At 28.4% G+C, this 21,380-nt stretch overlaps 3 protein-coding genes and 1 long non-coding RNA gene across 9 annotated transcripts; all 4 read right to left on the reverse strand.

Annotated features, from left to right (window-relative positions):
- Positions 1-188: 188 nt before the first annotated feature.
- Positions 189-2,325, reverse strand: LOC137826661 (uncharacterized). Of its 2 annotated transcripts, XR_011083567.2 has the most exons (5): positions 2,189-2,325; positions 2,029-2,070; positions 1,808-1,875; positions 556-647; positions 189-457 (listed from the first exon to the last, which is right to left on the reverse strand). It is a non-coding gene; the product is annotated as an uncharacterized LOC137826661 (long non-coding RNA). The 2 variants fall into 2 exon arrangements; XR_016517647.1 differs by lacking the exon at positions 1,808-1,875.
- A 4,221-nt stretch (positions 2,326-6,546) lies between these two features.
- Positions 6,547-8,957, reverse strand: LOC137834136 (uncharacterized). Of its 5 annotated transcripts, none has more exons than XR_016517627.1 (3): positions 8,492-8,945; positions 7,477-7,638; positions 6,547-7,169 (listed from the first exon to the last, which is right to left on the reverse strand). XR_016517627.1 is itself a non-coding variant. In XM_090297581.1 (3 exons), exons 2-3 carry the CDS (start codon positions 8,351-8,353, stop codon positions 7,135-7,137), a joined length of 912 nt encoding a protein of 303 aa, XP_090153707.1. In that variant the 5' UTR covers positions 8,354-8,671; positions 8,880-8,957; the 3' UTR covers positions 6,551-7,134. The 5 variants fall into 5 exon arrangements, 3 of the variants coding, with proteins under 3 accessions (XP_090153707.1, XP_068498303.2, XP_090153706.1); XR_016517626.1 differs by having other exon boundaries at positions 6,549-7,169; positions 7,477-7,633; positions 8,492-8,944; XM_090297581.1 differs by having other exon boundaries at positions 6,551-7,169; positions 7,477-8,671; positions 8,880-8,957.
- A 6,756-nt stretch (positions 8,958-15,713) lies between these two features.
- Positions 15,714-16,292, reverse strand: LOC137829974 (pterocarpan synthase 1). The gene has a single exon (XM_068637032.2). The coding sequence runs from the start codon at positions 16,290-16,292 to the stop codon at positions 15,762-15,764; it is 531 nt and encodes a 176-aa protein (XP_068493133.1). The 3' UTR covers positions 15,714-15,761.
- Positions 16,293-20,398: 4,106 nt separating this feature from the next.
- LOC137824420 (pterocarpan synthase 1) lies at positions 20,399-21,074 on the reverse strand. The gene has a single exon (XM_068630065.2). It carries the CDS (start codon positions 21,023-21,025, stop codon positions 20,471-20,473), a length of 555 nt encoding a protein of 184 aa, XP_068486166.1. The 5' UTR covers positions 21,026-21,074; the 3' UTR covers positions 20,399-20,470.
- Between the last annotated feature and the right edge of the window lie 306 nt (positions 21,075-21,380).

Genomic DNA, 21,380 nt, shown 5'->3' on the forward strand with positions numbered 1-21,380 from the left:
TTATATAATTTTATATGTAATAAATTAATATACGTTTTTTTTTTCATTTGAGGCAATTATACAATATATTATTTCATGAATAACTCCATGCCATACTTAAAAATATGTCATACTTAAAAATATTGCATAAAATTAGTGATAAATATAGTAAAAAATTTATTTATTTGATAGACATAGGTGCTTACAAATATAACCATAAATTTAGTGTAAAATCAAACCTCACATTATGCTTTTCGGATTTTACCGAAATGAAAGTAGCTTCAACACAATTTTTTTTTAAAGGAAGACATAATAAATTATGGTTGATAGCATAATAGATTATTTTACCACCCATAATCCATTAAGCCTTCATGCAAAAATACAACCCCAAATCACCTTCCTCATGCCACATCGTACTTCGATTCATTACGTTAGGGAAGTTGGAGCACTTATTTCACCTTGCTTCTCAAACTCTTTGCTAGTGATGATATTGTTTGAGTCCATGTAAAAAAACATAACATTAATCATTAACCTTCCATAATCCTGACTACTGAAACCATAACCCAATCCACTTACCTCTCAAGACCTTCACAACTTACTAACAACCTTCCTTCTCAAACTTTTCATGTTGATTGAGTGTAGCACATAAATATCTTCACCTTCTTACCCTATAAGACAACATTCTTTGGTCAAACCATACACCATCAACCATAGGGAGTTAAGACACACTAACCTCTTACACAAAATGCACAATTAACTCATCCCTCGTCACTCACAGATTTAATTTTCCACACTCCTTAACTTGCCAACAAAGTCTAGATTAAACTTATGCATGTCGTTTTACTGTGCGCCTTACTCTCTTTCCTTACTTTCTTCGAAAACAACACAAATGAATCTCCTCCATTTTCCAGAAACTAACGTTAACTACACTAAATGCTAAACAATTTCTAAGAATGTGATTACATGTGTAATATTTTTAATATATTTGTTCAAAGAATGTCATGTTTGTATAGGGCGTGTTAATTATTTCCATATAAAACTATAAGGCTTCTTTCTATAATTCAAGTTGTTGAAAGAGGAAACCTTGTGAGATTCATTCCTACTTCATTGTTTTGCCCATGGAATAAAACATGTATTATGCATTGTTATCTATGCATAACTTTTCATTGCTTTATCTCTCAACCTTCCAAATCTGTACAAACATAAGCTCTCATTTTTCAAATACATTATTTCTTAATATTTTATGTATATGTGACCATGACTTGATAAAAGAAAAGGTTAAAAACCATGATAATTGTAAGCAATAATTTAATTGCCCTAATCACAATTATTAGTGCACGAAAGACCAACGTTTCAATCGATATATTTTTTTATCTCCCTACAAAACACTTAAGCGTGGACTATGCATCACCCAAAAATGACCGCTAAAACTCTGAAAACAAAGGATTTTAGCGTCGACTTAGTGAAAGACACAATTAGCGCGGACTAAAAAGACGCTAAGCTGAACAAAACATTTTTTTAGTTTAAATTAAGTGTGGGTTGGACAGATACCTGGACAACAAAGAAAATATTAAAAATAATTTAAGGGTTAAGCCGATACAAAATCCTATCCTATGTAAATATAAATATAAAAAAAAAGTTTCAATTTGCAAGAAACTAGTTTTGAACCTTTTAAAAAACATTCAAAACAAAACCATTCTGATTAATTTCTATTTCAACTAATCAATTTTCAATTTAAAAAATCATCTATCAATTTCACCACAAACAAAAAAATTTAAAATACAGAAACAAACTCAAAATTGAAATAAAAAAAATCCATATAACTCACCTTTCAGGAATTTGAAAACACTCCACCAATTTAGACGAACCCCTTCAATCCCATTGCAATCACAAAATCTTCATTCAACGAAAATAATTTTTAAAAAAAAAACTAAAACAATAACAGCTGTGAGGACTAAAATGGAGTTGCAGTGGTGTAGGCCAATCCCAACAAATAATTCAAAATCTAGAAACAAACTTAAAATTGAAAAAAAAAATCATACAACTCACCAACTTAGACGAATCCCTTCAATCCCACTGCAATCCCAAAATCTACATTCAACGAAAATAAAATATAAAAAACTAAAAAAATAACAGGTTTGAGGACGTGAAATGGAATTGCGGTGTTGTAGTTGGGAAAGAAGAAAATGGAGAGAAAGAGGAGACTCACCTGCAGAAGGAGGAGGTGGGCGACGGAGGGCAACGACGAGGTCGGAGCTAACTTAGGAGAGCAACAAAAGAGGTTGCAAGAGGAGGAGGGGCGAAGGAAATTGAGCGTACCTTGGGATTTTAGATTTGGAAACTGAGTGCGCAATGAAGAAAGTGAGTTGGGTTAGGCTATACAAATAAATGTAAAAAATAACACAATTAAATATATTATAGATAGTGGTATAATAACACATCATTATGATAAAAAAAAATGTAAAAACATTTAGGTTAATTTTCCTACAATTAATTAAATTGAGATAGATTATTAAATTATAATCTAATTATTTTAAATTTATTCTTAAGTAATAATATATATTTGATAGAATAAAATATATTATATTTTAGGATTGTAATATTCAGATATGAAAACTGTATCATTGTGAAAATCTTGCCCTTCATCAACCTAGGGATGAGAAAAACTTTAATTAAAATCCATCTTAAAAAAATTGCAAATATTTAATCACTTTTAAAACAATAATAAATTTTGAGTCATGTTATTCTTAATTTAATGAGTTTTTTTTTTAATTTTGTTAATTTAATAAACGGTTAATCCATGATAAAATATGTATTAAAATATATACTAGACAATCCTTCTTCAATCAACAAATTATGTTATTTTGTTCATTATATAAAAATAACATAATTAAATATATTATTCATATATATCTATTGTATTAAAGTTGTGGTATAATAACAAAATTATTGTAATAAAAATATATATTAAAAAACTTAGGTTAATTTTCGTATAATTAATTAAATTGAGATTGACATATTAAATTATAATCTAGTTTGTTTTAAATTCATTCTTAAATGAGTATGTCCAACTACATATTTTAAGTAATAATATATTTATACTTATTTATATCTATATAAAGGATTCTCCATTTTAATTTATTCTATTAATTTATTGCTGATAAAAAACTGTTCTAAATTTTTTTTTTTATTTTATCCTTACTTAATATTTTATTTTATTGATTTATTTTTGTTATTTTGACATTTTGTAATTTCAGAAGTTAATAAAACAGTTTTTTTAATTTTAAAATTTATTTTATTTGTTATCATTTAACTAGTAGGGGAGTGGAGAAATTGGTTACCCTACTTTTCTGTTTTAAAGATCTTTTTCTCTATTAAATAAAAATTAAAGATATTTGTTAATATTTGTTGTTAGATATGGACGCAGGAGAGTGAAAATATTGGTACGTTACTTTTCTGTTCCAAATTGATCTTCTTTTCTATTAAATAAATTAAAAATAATTGTGTTCATTTGAAAAGAATGAGTAAGTAAAACTTTGAATTGAAATGTGGGTTGATAGACATTTACTTTAACTCACTCAAACACCAAAAAATGTATTTCATTATTGTTACCCTTACTCTTTTGTTTGAATATTGAAAGAATTATTACTTATCTTGATAGATATATTTGAATATTGAAAAAATTATTACTTATCTTGATAGATAGGTATACTTCTCTTTATAGATATCTATACATAATTTATAATTTATAAAGTGAAAAATATATTTCATTATTTTTACCAATATTGTAATATTTTCAATCAAGTTTATCAATAACTAATTTTTTTATTCAAAAACTAATTACTAGTTTTAATAGAATTTTCTTTTTAAGTACTCATTTTTCTATCCAATAATTTTGAACCAATCAAAAAGTTGAAAACTCATTGCTAAATATTTAAAAGATAAATATTATTGCAAATATTAACTAACATCCCGTGTATCTAGCCATAATAATAGATAATTTTGAAATAAAATCTTTATACATTATTAATATTATATTGCGAATTTTGTGTATCATTGGCCATAAAAACGGACCCAATATGCAAACGCAAGAAGCAGTTGGAGAAGGTAGCTTTTGACATTGTAAACAACTCTCATTCCCAAAGTCACGAAGTGGTTGTTGAGAGATGTGCCCTTTGAGGTTTATCTTGGTGTTCTTCTCCGCCGTGCTCGCCAGTTATTTTGCGTGGGAAACAGTGCATTCTTCTCCACCGTTTAGCAGATAGCACACCTATAAGGGCCAGTATTGGCATCCCACTAATAGTATTATCATGCATAGCACAAGCGAGGTGGTGCACCCACGCAGCCTCCCACAACCACCCCACTATCACTGCCCCAGCAACACCAGTACCTGCACCCCTGCTCCAGCTTCTTCTCCTCCATTTGCTGCAACTTTCCCAGCTCAGTCATATTGGGAATGTGTAAGATTTTTGGGGTGGTAAAGCATTGACAATGGAGGGAGGGAGGGTCTGAAGAAATGGAGAAAGGGGAAAGCGGAAAAGGGATGAGAGAAGGCGAAGAATTAATAAACCCCACGTCTGCAAACCAATACCATAAGTGTAAGTGCCAATTTAGATAACTGTTGATGAAAACTTAAAAGAATGGACCAATTTAAATATTTTTTAAAAAGCATAAGATTAAATTAATTTGTTTTAAAACCACAGTGCTAAATCCAAATTTTGATTAAAGTACATCTTAAAAATATTACCAAAACAAATATTTAATCACTTTTTAAGACTTTAATAAATTTTTTGATTTGTTATTTTTAATTTAATGAGTATTTTCTTTCTAATTTTGTTAATTTTAAAAAAAATTTAATCCATGATAAAATATGTATTAAAATATATATTAGACATTGATTTATCATCATTCGTTACAAGAAAATAATTAAATAGAAATCAAGTTTAGAAAAAAAAAATTAGTTGATATACTAACAAAATTATATATTATTTTAGAGATTAAAAAAATTATTGGTATTTAAATTAGTTTTATTATTGATAAATCTAAATTAATTTATATTATTGATAAATAATTTATAAATTAGTATCTAATTAGATACCAACTTTAGAATATAAATAATTGGTAGCTAGAACTTAGTAACTAATTAGATACCAATTTAGAAACTATTTATCAATAATAGAATTTAATTTAGATATCAATAATTTTGTTTAGTCTTTAAAATAGTATCTAATTTAGTTAATATAAAAGCTAATAATTTTTTGTCTATAAAATTGATTTCTATTTAATGATTTTATAGTAGTGAATCAACAAATACCTATCTAAAAATCGTATGTAAATGTCACAATGGTTCAACGCCTCCATAAATATTCAAATACTTTACAATTAAATATAAAACTTACAATTATAACAAATTTTTTTAACAAATTCCATATTTTAACAATTTATAAGAACAACACAATTTAAATTGTCAATTTATAGTTTCACTATTCAAATTCTTTTTATTTAGAACCTTAAAATTAAACAACATCACAAAAACAAAAATTTCTTATATTTGTTTTCAAATAATAGAGTTTTTTTTTTTTTTAACTTCAAGTTCAATAGTACATTAAACATTAAATATCAAATTAACTTCTCTAAAATTTGTATAGTAATTGATATAAAAATTTAAAACTTATAAATACTTATTTATATTTTATGCTTAAAAAACATGTTTATTTTATATTTAATATATTACAAATTTTCTTAAATTTGCTTTTTTCATTAATTTTTATTTATTTTAAGTACTATTTTATATCTTATGTTTTTAATTAAATTATTATTATGTCTCTTACCATTTCTTTCTTAAGCTTTTCTTATTTTTATTTTTATGAATTTAATTATTAAAATTCTTATTAATTATATTATAAAATTAATAAAAAATAATAGTACTTCTTTTAATTAATTTAATTACTTATAATTAAATTAATTATAATATTTAAATACATATAATATAAAAAATTAAACATTTATGTGACAGATAAGTAGACGTATATAACATATGAATAAAAAAACATGCAGTGTCGACTTAGTCCACATTAACTTATCTAATTATTTTTAAAATTATATTTTTTAGCGTCTCATAAGTCGACGTAAACTATTTTTTTTTTATCTAATGTCTAAGTAGAGTGAGTTTGGTCCACGCTAATTTGTTTTGTCCGCTTATTTTGACTTGACCCACTTTATTTGTGTCCAACCATGAACTCATGCTAATACGTGACAACTAATTCGTCTTTTTCTTCTAGTGTCTTGTGATTGACTTCATATAATTGTTTTTTTTAGACATTTTTTTTCACGATATTTTACATTGCACATCAATATAACAAATAAATATAATTACTTATATTGGATTTTATGGAACATAAGAGTAGCGGTAGGAATCAGTGTGTGCACAGAGATGGGTAAAGGCAAACCCTATTCACGAATAATAGAGAAGAAGATAGAATGAAAGAGAAAAGAAAATCTGAAATTGAATCTAATCTGCAATAGTTCAAACACGTGTCTTAGTTATGGTGGTAAAGGTACATATATAGAAAAGCAAAAAAAAAATAGTAAAGGATTACATAATGGGTCAAGCCCAATAGAGCAATAAAGGATTACATAATGGACCAAGCCCTATAGAGGCAAAGAAAGCATGCATACTAAATTCAAGTCCATTATCAATACGTATTGTTTTAATTTTCGTATGAAATTGAGTTTCCACATAAAGAGTAAAGTTTATGATATGGTTACGAAGCATGATAACCCAAGTATAGCGTGAATAATCATCAACAACAGTCAATAAGTATTTAAAACCTTGCATAAAAGTAATAGAGCAAGGACCCCATATATAAAAAATGTACAATATCAAAGATACTTGCAGTAGTAGTATTGCTTAAAGAGAAAGGTAGTTTCTTTTGTTTGGCTCTATTACAAGTATCACACAAATCAAGTTTATGAACACTAATAAAAGGATATTGAGCACTCAAGATAGTTAATCTTTCATGAAAAGGATGACCCATTCTATAATGACATAGATGTTTATCCTTAATATTGCTAATTATAGAAGGAAAGTGAATCTGTGGTGTTGTGTGTGAGGGAACAGAAAGAGCATTAAAAAGGTACAACCCGGCAGTAGCCTTAACTATACCAATCTTCTCGTGTGACAAATTGTCCTGTATTATACAAAGAGTAGAATTGAAAGTTAAGGTACATTTAAGCTGTAAAGAAAGTTTAGATGTTGAGATAAGGTTCAATTTAAAATGTGGTACATATAACACATCAAGAAGATAAAATTTATCAGAAAATTTTGCTAATCCAGAGTAGTGTGAAAAACAGTGTGACCATTAAGAAGATTAATTAAAACAGGAGAAATTTTGGTGTAATGTGTAAAAACAGAAAGATCAGTGAATACATGATCAGTGGCACCAGAATCAATTATCCAGGAATTATGAATAGTAGGTGTAAAAGACAATGTATTACCTGCTGGAGACTGATTGTTGGGATTGTTGGTATCAACCGAAAAGGTGCCAAGCTGATTTACTTGTGCTTGAGCAGTAGTGGCGGCAGTAATATTATGGCGCAGGAGGTCATTTAAGAATTGACATTGTTGAGAGGTTAGCTGGAAATCTTTCACATCCTGTTCTTTTGAAATGTTATCAATAAAGAGATCATCAGTAGTAATCAGATTATGAATCTGTGTGTGACGAGTGAAATTCTGAACTTTATATCTAGGAGAAAAGCCGTGTTTCTTGTAGAAGGTATCAATGGTGTGACCAACTTTATTGCAATAGGTACAAAATTTTCCACCAGAATAGACTCTAGTATTTCTAACATCAGTAGTAGGAAATCCGACTTTCCTAAAGCAAACAGTCTCACTATGGCCCAGTTTTCCACAAAAATCACACAAAAGAGGATTTGACGAAGTAGTGCGACTAACATTAGTGCTATGAGGAGAAGGTAGAGGCAGAATAGTGGAAAGTTGACGTTCTTGTTGGACAGCTAAAGAGAAAATTTTAGGGAAAGGAGGTATGGGATCCATAAGCAAAACATGGGAACGAATATTACTGTATTGATCATTCAAACCCCTGAGAAAATGCATAACACGGTCTTCACATTTTCTTTGGGTCATCACAGTTTGCACAAAACAAGAACATTTAACAGAACAGGTGCAAAGGGGATTAGGACGAAAATTATCTAGCTCATCCCAAATTATACGCAGTTTGGTAAAATAGTCAGTGACACAAAGATCACCCTGACTTAAAGATGCGACTTCTAATTGTAAATCAGAGATGCAGGATAAATCTCCTTGAGAGTAACGGGTTTTCAAATCGTTCCAAATATCAATAGCAACATCCATCCAGATTATACTCTACCTAATGGGAAGAGAAACAAAATGAACTAACTAGAACACCACCATGTTATTGCAGCGTATCCACGCAGGAAAATTAGGGTTATCTTGTGACGGATGAGGGTTATCACCGAGAATGAACTCTACCTTGTTCTTGGCGCTTAGAGCAGTTATCATTGAGCAGCTCTAAGAATGGTAGTTGGTGGAATCGAGAACCGGAGAGACTAGAGAAGTTGCATGGTTTTCACTCGAATGCAGATACAAAAAAACTATTTGTTGGTTGTTCCGATTGAGTGAGCGACATAACCCCTTCGCCTGCCATTGATCCTACACAAGAAAGAAGAAAATCAAGGCACTCAAGAACAAAAAAAAGAAAAGTAAAGAAAAGGTAAGATAATGAAAAAGGGGAATCGAAGGAATCAGGGTAGCGCATCAGAGCTCTTCATTTGAAGAGCTCTTATATCATATTGGATTTTATGGAACATAAGATTAGCAGTAGGAATCGATGTGTACATAAAGATGGGTAAAGGCGAACCCTATTCACGAAGAACAAAGAAGAAGATAGAATGAAAGAGAAAATGAAATCTGAAATTGAATCTAATCTGTAATAGTTCATACACGTGTCTTAGTTATGGTGGTGGAGGTATGTATATAGAAAAGCATAAACAAAATAGTAAAGGACTACATAATGGGCCAAGCCCAATAGAGCAATAAAGCCCTGTAACAACTCATAACCTAATATTAATTTACTCTTATAAAAGAAACTTTTCTTACAAATGACCAAATTTTATTATAACTTTTATATACTTATAATTTCTTTTTGTGAAAAATCTTATTTTATTTAATTCAATATTTCTATTGTACAAGTTATTATACAACTTCTGGAAATATATTCTAATTGTAATGTATATGGTTAAATTTTTTAAAAATATTATTTAATATAAATGCAAGACCATTTTTTGAAACATGATGCAGTAGAATTTTTTTAATACTTTAATCACACCTCATTATTGACCCCACCATCTATACTTAATACATTTGAAGGGAGCACAAACATAAAGTTTTACACTTGTCACTTCCACAATTTAAAAAAATTACTAAAACAAAAACTTTTGACACGTGGCCCAATGAGTAACTTCTTGAGGTCTATTGCAACAAAAGAGGCCTAAAATCTTCAGTTGGCCCAAAAAAAATGAGGACAAATTGGAGCAATTAGGGTTTTGTTTTGGGTGTATTTGGGGTCATTGCTTTTCGAGAACATGGTGCAGAAGAATCACAAAGAAACCTAAAAGATAATTTTTTTTTTAATTTGAATTGCATTTTCGGATGAGTCTAGCACCTTTTTTACACTACATATATTTGCTCTTCATACCTCATTTGACATTGCATCCACAATCCATTATTATGCTGTTGCTCATGCCATTGTTAACCTGATTGTGATTTTTTACCGAAGTTTGTTGTCTGTTTTATCTAATAAAAATGAATGTTTATGTGCATTGTTTTTTTTTTTGTACATCATATCTTCTGTGGCATGCATTCTGCACTACATTTCACAGTTTTCTTTTGCAGTGTGTTAGAGATTCTTCACAAGCAACCATTCTATGTTTTTCAAATTATGCTAACATTAAATTTTTTGTTATGTGTAGGTTGAGTTTGAAGAACACACTGCTGCTTATTATGTAAATATAAGGATCAAAAAAATTTGTAGGATCAAAGAACTTTCATTTATAGGATTGATACAAGGATCAAAGAATTCTTTGATTGTGTAAAGATACATTTTGTATACTCTAATGAAAGAAATTTGTATTAATGTAAAATCAACTTTTGATGTAAACTGTTTAGATTATGTTCAAGGTCATTTCCTCTGTTTTTTGAAGCTTGATGTAAACAGATTGAGAATGGTAAATAATATGAATATTCTGTCATTGTTTGGAAACTTTTTTCTATTGCATTGAATATTGCACTATGAATGATGATATATTTGAATACTATATAATCATGAGTCACATTAAATAATTAATCATATATCCAACATAAGTTTAAATCAAACTGTGTATAGAAGAATGAACGTTAAATAGCGTATGAGATTCAAATGGTGGTTCTTATAGCAGTGAGATCAAAGAACTTTCATTTATATGATTGATACAAGGATCAAAGATTTCTTTGATTATGTAAAGACACATTTTGTATACTTTGATGAAAGAAGTAAAAACAACATTTAGAATGATAATATTATGTGAATAATATATAATCGATAATAACATTAAATAGTTGATCATAGATCCAGAATAAGTAATGTCATAAGAAAATGAATGTATACAAATAATTATGATTTAAATTCAACTTCATCATCATTCCTAATGGATTTAATATTGCACTGTATAATCTGTCGTTACATTTAATAGTTACTCATATATCCAACATAAGTATAAATCAAAGTGTTTATAGATAAATGAAAAATAAACAGTATATGACAATATTATGGTACTTGTTATAGCAGTTAGATTGCAAGACGAAAATATTCTATTGCATTGAATATTGCATTGTGAATGATGGAGGTGTCAAACACAAAGTAATATACATTCATTACTTTCAACATAGGAATAAAAAGTTTAAAGGGTATGTAATCTGCAAAATAAAACAATTTGATACTTAAACAAAAAAAAAAGTAATAATAAACATGACATAATCTTCAGAACAATGGGAAACAAAAAAAAAAGCAATACAAAATTCCAATATTTGTTAATAAAGTGTATAAACTTTAGATAAGCATACAAAAATTGTAAAGAAATATTTGTAAATTTTCTTTGCTATATATCACAGTTGTTGTAGGGAACCAAGTGACAAAGATGTCAATATAATGAAGTACTATGACTTAGAGAAAAACAATAGACTGTGATACATGTGTGAGCCTTGCCCGAACTGTGTTCAAATTGGTCTGAGACATGGATACTTGAATTTGAAAAGCATCTGTGAACATGCATTGTTAAACTCAACTATACAAAAATGTGCAATAGAAGTTTTGTAAAATTAGTGTGAAAATTCAGATAAATTTATTTTCAGAATCTACACAGAACAAAATTTAAATATAAGTGCCAATGGAGAAAGAATTGATATCTTTTATGAATGGATTAAGTAGTAGTTATAAGTTTGTGGCATCACATTATTTATATGAAGTTGATTATTGTTAATTCACGGAGTTATATTTTGTCATTGTTTTTCTCTATTTTATAATGTATTGTATTAACAACTCTGTATAATCAGAATGAGAATAAAAAGATCACACATCAGGTTAAGAAGACATTGAACATAGTAATAAAAAAATGAAAAGGTAATTTGTGCACTCACATTACACGTGAAAGAATGCACAATGTTGAGTGATGGCCTAAGGACAAATGCAATAAACAAATACTGGAGAAACATAACATTGTGTGTAATCTACAAAATAAAACAACTTTATACCCAACCAAAAAAAAACAATAAAGCAATACAAACTAAAGAATGTTTGTTGCAATAGTGTATAAAGTTGCGAAACTCATACCAACACTCTAAGAACTTTGTACAAATTTCTTTTTCTACATAGCACAACTATTGTAGGCAACCAAATGTGTTGGACAAAAATCATTTTGAAAAAGTCAACCAAATGCCAAAGTTGCCAATACAATGAAGTTTTGTGACCTAGAGAAAAAGTTGTGCCTTGGGCTTGCCCGAACGGTGTTAAAATTGGGCTGACACATGAAATGTTGAATATGAAAAGCATCACAAGAACTGGATTCTGAAGCTCTGCTATACAACTGCTCTGTGTAATCCCATATTTGCTCAATTAGTGTAATAATTTAGAAAAGGTAATTTGAATAATATGCACAGAAACTAAATTAACTAGGCAGCAGCTTTGGCACGTAATGCAAATTTAAATTTTTCATGTGAATCTATTAATCAAAATGTAGCATCGTTTTTGTGGCATTCCACTATTTATATCAACTTCGTCATTGTAAAGACATTATGTTTTTATTCTGTCATTGTGTTTTCTCAATGAAATTGTTTACTCCATTTCTTGGTATACAATATGTTTATAGTGAAATTGGATAAAATGTTCTATGGCTTAAATGATGTGAACTCAACAAAGGAGATCTAGAATGTTGTTGTCAGAGTGGTACGACTATGGTGTATGCAAGACTTCACGAAGCAAAAAAATATTGTTTTCAATGGAGATAATGCTACGAGACCAATAAGTAATTTTTTCATAAAAGTCTCAATTTTGACTTACATAATTTTATATGTGCTACATTTAAACATACTTTGGTTTTGCATTTTTTAAGGGAGTCCAAATCCATGCATCAGTTAGAAGGACGCTTATATACAAATTTCAAAGTCAGATATCTGATGGTTGTGTGTATTTCATTCAATTGTTTAATGTTGCATCAAATGGAGGTTCTTACATAACAACAACACATTCTTATAAAATAAACTTTCAATATGGAACAAAGGTATCTTTAATGGATAATGAACTGGTATCACAAACTACCTCACTGTACACACCTCTTTTAGTGATTTTTGCGCCTGGCTTTGACACTACCTATTTAGTTGGTTAATTCAATTATATACTTCTTTTTAATACATGTTCACTACAGGATTACAATGATCACATTCAGTATTGTTTTATGTAGATATAATTGAAATTCTTACTAGAGTTGAAACAGAACGAGAGTTACAAAGGAATGCATAAGTACTAAAACGAATGTCATATCCATAGATTGTGATGGATAATTTTCTAACTTCATTCCACCATTTTTTTTTTATTTTTGTAAACTAGTTGTGTAACAAAGTCTTTTTTTTAGAGTAGTTTTAGGATTCAGTGTACCCTGATCGAAAATTATGTAGATGACTTAAATGCTTTCCTTTCAGCTAGTGAAATAGAAAAATGTAGTCATAAGTAACCAATTTGCCAAAGTGAAGCTCTTTTGAGGCATTCTTTTGGATTAATCAAATTCCACTTTTTCTACTAAACATATATTACTTCTATTTTCAATTATTAGGTTTGATTTATTTCTTCTGTTACATGTTAATTTTAATTTTATGTATAAACAACTTCTATATTCAGAACTATATCGATTACACAAAAGTGGAAGACAATGTAGTGACTGAAGAGACATTACTTTTGAAGAAGAGGTACTTAACAAATGACATTATTTTTGTTTTGAAAACACGTTTTGATTTGAATCTAATGTAGTTTATATGATAAAGGATGTTAGAAAGTATAAATTCACTTTAAAGTGTAAAAGCCATTTTAGAATGTAAAGAAAAGAAAGTGTGGCTAATGTGAACAAAGCCATGAACCATGCAAGAGTATGGACAGAAGAGGGTATAGATGAAAATAAACGTCTGAGAGCAAGAGCATCTTGGATTGGCTCAATGAGGATCTTCAATAGAAAAGCTTGGCTTGTGAGAGAAAAACCAATCCTAAAGTACCCTGCATGGAATTGTGTCAAAATAGAGGAAATAGATTGGAATTGGATACCATTTGACTCAGTTTTGGAGATTGAAATATATATTGTTAACTCTACATGGGGTTGTGGATGTTGTTTCTCGTTGTCATCCATTCCAACCTTCGTGTCAAAATTATTTTGATGTGGTTTTTTAGAAGAGAGTGATGTATTTATAGGGTGTCTTAATCACCATGAAACTTTTCAAAATTATGTGACTATTTTTTTAATAGATTTCAATATTTAAGAATGTAATTACTACTAAAACACATTTTCTTTTCCAAGTGAATTAAGTATAGTAAGATATTTCATAACTTGGGAAATATTTTAATTAATCACAAAATACTTTAGTTGATTATTCGTGTATTAGTTTTACTTCTCGCATTTATGGTGATCACTAGTCTTCAAAGCTAAAACAAACCGTTAGAAAACAAACATTTCTTTTCTTTTCTTTTGATAATTTGGAACAAACATTTCATTATCAAAATCAAGTAAAAATATTATTATTTTCTACTTATTATTTAATTTGAATGTTAATATGTTGATAATCTTACACAAAATTATAACTGGAATTTTTTTTTATTGAAATGAAATAATTTTAAAATTATATTAATCAAATCACAATTATAAATTAATATATTTTAATATAGAGTTCTAAAAAGTAACATTTTTCAATTTAATCAATAATTTTTTTTTACCATCCTAACCTCTTAGTTAAAAAGTATGACACTGATGTCTGTGTCACTACCATTGTAGTGAGAGAATATGTTATGAAACTTGAGAGGATGCAGCAGTAACAATTTTTGACGTTTTCTTCTCAACATAAGCCATAACTTATTCATAATATTGGTATCATTTAAAGCTATACATACAGACCATTTTGCATATAATATTCATATTTCTTTAGGAATTTTGTATATGGTCCAAACAATGTAAATACTTTATGTTCTTAATTGTCAATAAAAATATTTATATATCTTTATGTATTTTTGAGTATTGTTTGGTAAGAGTTAATTAAGGCAGGAAGATAAAGAAAATGAAATGGTAAGAAAATAAGAATTTGATAACATTGTTTAGATGGAATAATGGAATGTGAGGAGAGGAAAGAAGAAGAAGAAGAAGAAGAAGAATTAAAGTGCAAAATAGTTTTATCGATGAAAGAAAGTATAATTGATTTGAAAAAGGAAAACAATCATAATTCCTTTTTCAGGCAATCAATACGTTGTGCTTGCATCCAAATTTTAGTCCTAATTCATTATGTCTCACTTTCTATTTGACATAATTAATTATAATAAACGTATATTAAATTATAAATTATGAATTCTATAGGATTGTTTTAAGTTGGTATTTGAAGAATATTAAATAATTATTTGTTGATTGAAATGTTTTTTTTTATATATATTTCTATATGCTCTCTCATTATGAAAATTTATTTCGATATCATTGTGTGTCATGTTTATTTTGTAAGTATATAAATGTTTATTTCGAGCAAGAGCAGATAAAGATTATCTTGAAGACAATATGACTCTATGTTATGTTTAGACTCTCTTAGGTTCACAATATGATAGGTAGTTTAAAGTTGGAGAGTTACACATTTATGTTTTATGTTTAATTATATTTTGCAAAAAAAAATTTTAAAAAAAAATTGAAAAAAATATACATTTTAAAAATAAACAAGTGCATACACATTTTAATAGCATGACACATCTTTCAATAGCATAATATACTAGAAATTACTAGGATATTTTTTATTTTTCTTGAAAAAATAGAAATAAATATTATCTTTTTCTTTTTACTATCTTTGATTTTATTTTATTTTATTTTTTATTGTGGATTTTGTATTATAACTTATTGTTAAGAATAAAATAAAAAATAATTTGTGTAGATTAAAAAAATCTCCTTAATTATTATTATTAGTAAATTTACAAATCTTCTCAAAAGGCTTTCAAAGTTACAGTGAAACGAATGACAGAATGGGCCGTTGAAGGATCATAGAGCACAGTCTCAAGTGTAGCATAGCCCCTCACAAATCGAAACCTCCCAGTTCCAGACACCACCGAAAGCTCTTTATAATTCTCGTGTTGCCGACTTACGCCTTGGATCTCTAACGTGCTTCCACTGTACTCTGAATTCGTGAACACAATTGAAAGAATCGCGTTCACGTTAGCGCCATCCTGGGCTGACACTACCAGCAGCCCTTGGGCCCGCCCCACTTGAGTAGAGAGTGAGGCTGGGCCCATCATGACAGGGTCGTTGACTGCAATTATAGTTCCGAATTGGTCGTAGGTCCAATCCCTTCCGGTGAGACCCGTGATTGGAGAAACGGTTGCACCGGGCCCTTTTCCTATGTCTTGAAGGTAGAAAGTCAAAGTTGTTGGAACATTGTATTGACCATTAGCTTCGTAAAGCATTGTTGTGGATATCAGAAGTAGCAGTGTGAAGAAGAAGAATTTGGATGCTGCCATTTTTATGCTTTGAGATGGATTTGGAAGCTAACATTGGATCATATTTATAGCCCTAAGCCAAAAATTAGGTTATTAATTTAATGCTTCCTTATGCGTTAAACAAAATTGTTCTCATTTCTCATGTGAGTTGTCTGAGTAATAATATTAAGATAGTATAAAGAAAGAAGCTCAGAATAATGCTTTTGTTTGGATTGAGTTTTGGAAAATTGAGAGTGTGGGAAAATGAGAGTGTGAGAAGAAAGTGTGAAAAAAGTTAATGTGTTTGGATTAGGGTATATTAGAGTGGATGTGTAAGAAAATTTATTGAGATACGTGAGTGAGTGATGTAATGGTTATAAGAGTATTTTAAATTATTTTGAATAGTGTAAATTTAAATATAAAAAAGAATAAATAATTATTAATTTTGTGCATATTTTAGTTAATTAAAATAATTTTAAGTTTCATTTATAAATAAAAAAATGTAAAATTCAAAGAAATAATTAAATATAATTTTAAATGTAAGTATAATTTTATTATTTTTCATTTTATTAATTTAAATTAATTTTGTTACTTAAGTTATTTTATTTAGATAATTTTAATATTATTTATAATTCTTTAAAATATATTATGTTAACATAAAATTATTAATAATAATAATTTCCATTATTAATATTATTGTATGAAGGGCACCATGGTCTTTTCATCTCATTCCACTTTCCTTTCTCTTCAATTATGAGAGGATCTAAATACTCTCAACTTTTCACTCAAACTCACCCTCAACCTCCCCTCTCATAGAAGCAAACAAGGGTGACACTCATTCACCCTCATCCTCAACCTCCATCACCCCAAAAGCAAACACACCCTAAAGCTTTTTTGTTTTTTCTTTTGCTAACTGCTTATGATTCCAAACCTCTTGTTTGCATTGATGTAACATGAAGAAAATCGTGTTTGCTTATATTCTGATAATCTATTTTAATGATTTATTTGTACAAGAATTTGTTACTACTAAATATTACGTGTAATTTCCTTATACATGTTTTTTTACTAGGATGGTTTGATTTCATACTAGGTATAGGTTTATTATACTTTTGTTATGAAAATATATGTTTTGACGGATAAAAAATATATTCAGAAATCATTTTTAATTTCAATTTCCAAGTGATGTTGATTTTTTTAATGTACTAAATACGTTTTTTTTTCAAAACTAAAAAACAATAATATTTATGTCTTTCATTCATTAATAATATTAGCGAAGTTATGATTGTAATAAAATATATTCAAATCCATTTATGTGAATAGTAATATCATTTACTCCAATACTTTTAAGGACCACATTTTAATAAATATATATGATTATATTAATTAATAATTTTTAATTTTATTTCACTCCTATAAAAGTTTTAAGTTCTTTGCGAGTATTATATTTATTACTTTTAGAAATAATCAAGAATTTCTGTTTTGAATATGAAAAATTGTGTCACCTTGATATGAATTTAGTTCAAAATTATTAGAATGGAAGTTATTATGGACAAGAATGACTTTGATTGATTATGTAATTAAAACTTAGTTAAAGTCGTGTCATTCATGCACGATTTTAGTTATATGAATTTTACATTAAAGTTTTACATGTAGAATAGAACTTCAAACTTAAGTTTTATTAAAAAAAAATTAAAAATTGTTCAGTTTTATTTATTTTTTTTAAAAATGGAATAATTAACTGAATGATTGTAATAAAATACATTCAATACATTTATGTGAACATTAATATCATTTAATCCAACACCCACCACATTTTAATAAACATGATTATATACTAATTAGTACTTTTTTTTATTTTATTTTACACCTACAAATTTTTTAAATTCTTTGGAAGTAAAAATTATATTTCTTACATTTAGACATAATGGGTTTGACACGAATTTGGTGCAATTTGAAATTTAAAAATTATGAGTTTGAACAAGTCGTATCTCATTGCATGACTTCAAGGACACATAACTTCATATCAGGATGCGTTCCATGTGAAAGTCATGTCACCATTACATGACTTTTGTGTAGAATTACTAGAACTGAAGTTGTCATGGGTAAGAACGATTTTGATTAATTATGCAATTAAGACTTAGATAAAGTCGTTCCACCCTTACACAATTTCAGTTGTATGAAATTTACACTAAAATTGTGCATAAAAAAGCAAACTTCACCTTTGTTAATTTTTTTTCAAAAAAAATGTTTTTTTTTTAAAATTGGAATAATTAATTAAATGATTGTAATAAAATATATGCATTTATGTGAACAATAATATCAATTAGTCCATCACGCTCAAGGGACCAAATTTTAATAAACATGATTATACTAATTAGCACTTCTTTACTTTATTTTACTCCTATAAATTTTTGAAGTTATTTGGTAGTATTATATTTGTTACTTTTAGAAATAATCAAGAATTCGGGTTTTTGCATGGATTTGGCATAATTTGAGATTTAGAAATTATGAGTTTGGACAAGTCGTGTCTTGTTGACACGACTTTAAGGACACGTAACTTCAGGTTAGGATATGTTCCATGTGAAAGTCATGCTACTACGACATAACTTTAGTGCAAAATTATTAGAATTGAAGTTGTCATGAGCAAGAACGATTTTGATTGATTATGCAATTAAGACTTAGTTAAAGTCGTACCACCCATGCACAATTTTAATTGTATGAAATTTACACTAAAGTTGTGCATGCAAAACTAGACTTCAACTTTGTTAATCTTTTTTGTTTAAAAAATTGTTTCTGTTTTATCTTTTAAAATTGGAATAATTAATTGAATGATTGTAATAAAAAATATGCAATACATTTATCTCAACAATAATATCATTTACTCCAACACTCTTAAGGGACCACATTTTAATAAACATGATGATACTAATTAGCATTTCTTTATTTTATTTTAGTTCTATAAATTTTTGAAATTATTTGGTAGTGTTGTATTTATTACTTTTAGAAATAATCCAGAATTTGAGTTTTTGCACGAATTTGGTGCAATTTGAAATTTAAAAATTATGAGTTTGGACAAGTCATGTCTTGTGGATACGACTTCATGGACACATAACTTCAAGTCGGGATGCGTTTTATGTAAAAGTCGTGCCACCACGACATATCTTGAGTGCAAAATTATTAGAATTAGAGTTGTCATGAGCAAAAACGACTTTAATTGATTATGCAATTAAGACTTAGTTAAAGTCGTACCACCCATGCACGATTTCACTTGTAAGAAATTTACACTAGAATTGTGCATGTTGTACCAAACTACAACTTTGTTAATATTTTTTTTGAAAATGGTTTATCTTTTATTATTTAAAAATTGTAATAATTAATTGAATTATTAATTTGAATTTTTTTATAAAATTAAAAATATTTAGTTATTTTTTAATTGAAAATTTAATTAAAAAATAATATTAAAATCCTAAACCCAAAACAGTAAATTAAAAGTCTAAAATATAAAAAAAAATATTAATGAATGAATGAATTTTTAAAAATTTGGTATCTACCATCCACTTTCAAAATTAACCATGTTTTTTTTATAAAAGCTCTCATGTTATGCATCATTATACAACTTGATATCTCAACTAAACTGACACCTCAAATAACAACAATCATCTGTCATCACATGAAAAAAAATTATTATTACAAAAAAGAAAGAAAATAAAAAAATATAAAAAAATATGGAGGATTAGACTGAAACTCATATGTTAACAAAAACAACGCATACCTATTCATCAAGAATTTTAAAAACAAACTAGATGAAAACTTATTATACCAATAAAATGTTTCTCTATAAATAAATCCTAATGTTATTCCTTACCTAGTTTAGTTATATATCTTCAAGTGAATTTGCATATAAACTTCGTTTTTTCCGAAAAATCTAAGAAGTGGGGAACAAGTGTTATTAGTGTGGATATACTATTTTTTTCTTATTTTCCTGGATTTATCAGACTAAATAGTTGTTAATTAAAATAATAAGAAAAAAAATCAGGAATTCGAATCTCAATTTTGAGATAAAAATTATAAGTTAAAGAAAATAACGGATATCTAATAATACTTAATTAAGAAGTAAAAATGACTAAACTGAAATAATATGAATGGTATTTTGAAGTGGTGAAAATGGTCGTCTGATATTATTTAGAAGCAGACAAACAGTAATACATGACCAAGTATTCTTAATTTTGAGTTTGTATAGTTACAGTCAAACGAATGATGGAGCGCGTAGTTTGAGGATCATAAACCACAGTTTGCAATGAAGCATAGCCTCTTGCAAAACGAAATTGGCCAGTTCCAGACACCACAGAGAGCTCTTTATAATTCTCTCTCTGCCGACTAATGCCTTGCAGCTCCAAGGTGCTACCACTGTACTGCGAATTGCTGAACACAATTGAAAGAACAACATTCACATTAGCTGCATCATGAGACGAAACAACCATCAAACCTTGGGCCCGCCCCACTATTGTAGAACCTGGGTTTGGGCCCAGCATGACTGGGTCATCAACCACAAATATGCTTCCAAAGGTGTTGTAGTTCCAATCCCTTCCCTTAATGCCCGTCACTGCAGCAACTGTGGCATTAGGGCCTGTTGTTACGTCTTGTAGATAGAACACAGAGGTTGTTTGACGAGCCCTAGGTAGAGGTAATTGAGCATGGGCTTGATAAACCATTGTGATGATGAATATCATGACCATTGAAATGGAGAAGGGTGTTGAAACTGTTGCTGCTGCCATTTTCTTTTGTAGTAGGTACTACAGAACTTTTGAGATGTAGATGTGAAGAAACATTGATGAATTTATAGCAGTGAGGGTGTGTTTGGAAGAGCTTGAGGTTCTTCATTGTTGCTGGTTTTGTTGGAAAAAGATTGTTTTTTATAATGTTTTTTAACTGTTAAAGTTTATCTTTTTGTAAGCTTGTGCATCACCTATCACGTGAGTAAATGACTCCAATGAATGACTAGAAACAGAAACTGAATAAGATTTGCATTTCCTAAGGAAAAAAGTACAGAAAAAACAAGAGGAGTTACATTAAAAGTGGCAGTTTGAATGGGAGGTTTCATAACCGTGTTTAACGTAATTTGAGTGTGAT

The sequence above is a fragment of the Phaseolus vulgaris genome, chromosome 11 (genome assembly GCF_051622355.1).
Source record: "Phaseolus vulgaris cultivar YP4 chromosome 11, ASM5162235v1, whole genome shotgun sequence".
NCBI lineage: Eukaryota > Viridiplantae > Streptophyta > Magnoliopsida > Fabales > Fabaceae > Phaseolus > Phaseolus vulgaris.

What these genes read in the sequence shown, in the direction of transcription:
- LOC137834136 (XM_090297581.1), bottom strand. Translation starts at nt 8,353, where the DNA reads ATGGATGTTGCTATTGATATTTGGAACGATTTGAAAACCCGTTACTCT. An exon ending in CAACAATCAGTCTCCAGCAG is followed by an intron (nt 7,170 to 7,476) that starts GTAATACATTGT and finishes TGTATAATACAG; the next exon opens with GACAATTTGTCACACGAGAA.
- LOC137829974 (XM_068637032.2), bottom strand. Translation starts at nt 16,292, where the DNA reads ATGGCAGCATCCAAATTCTTCTTCTTCACACTGCTACTTCTGATATCC.
- LOC137824420 (XM_068630065.2), bottom strand. Translation starts at nt 21,025, where the DNA reads ATGGCAGCAGCAACAGTTTCAACACCCTTCTCCATTTCAATGGTCATG.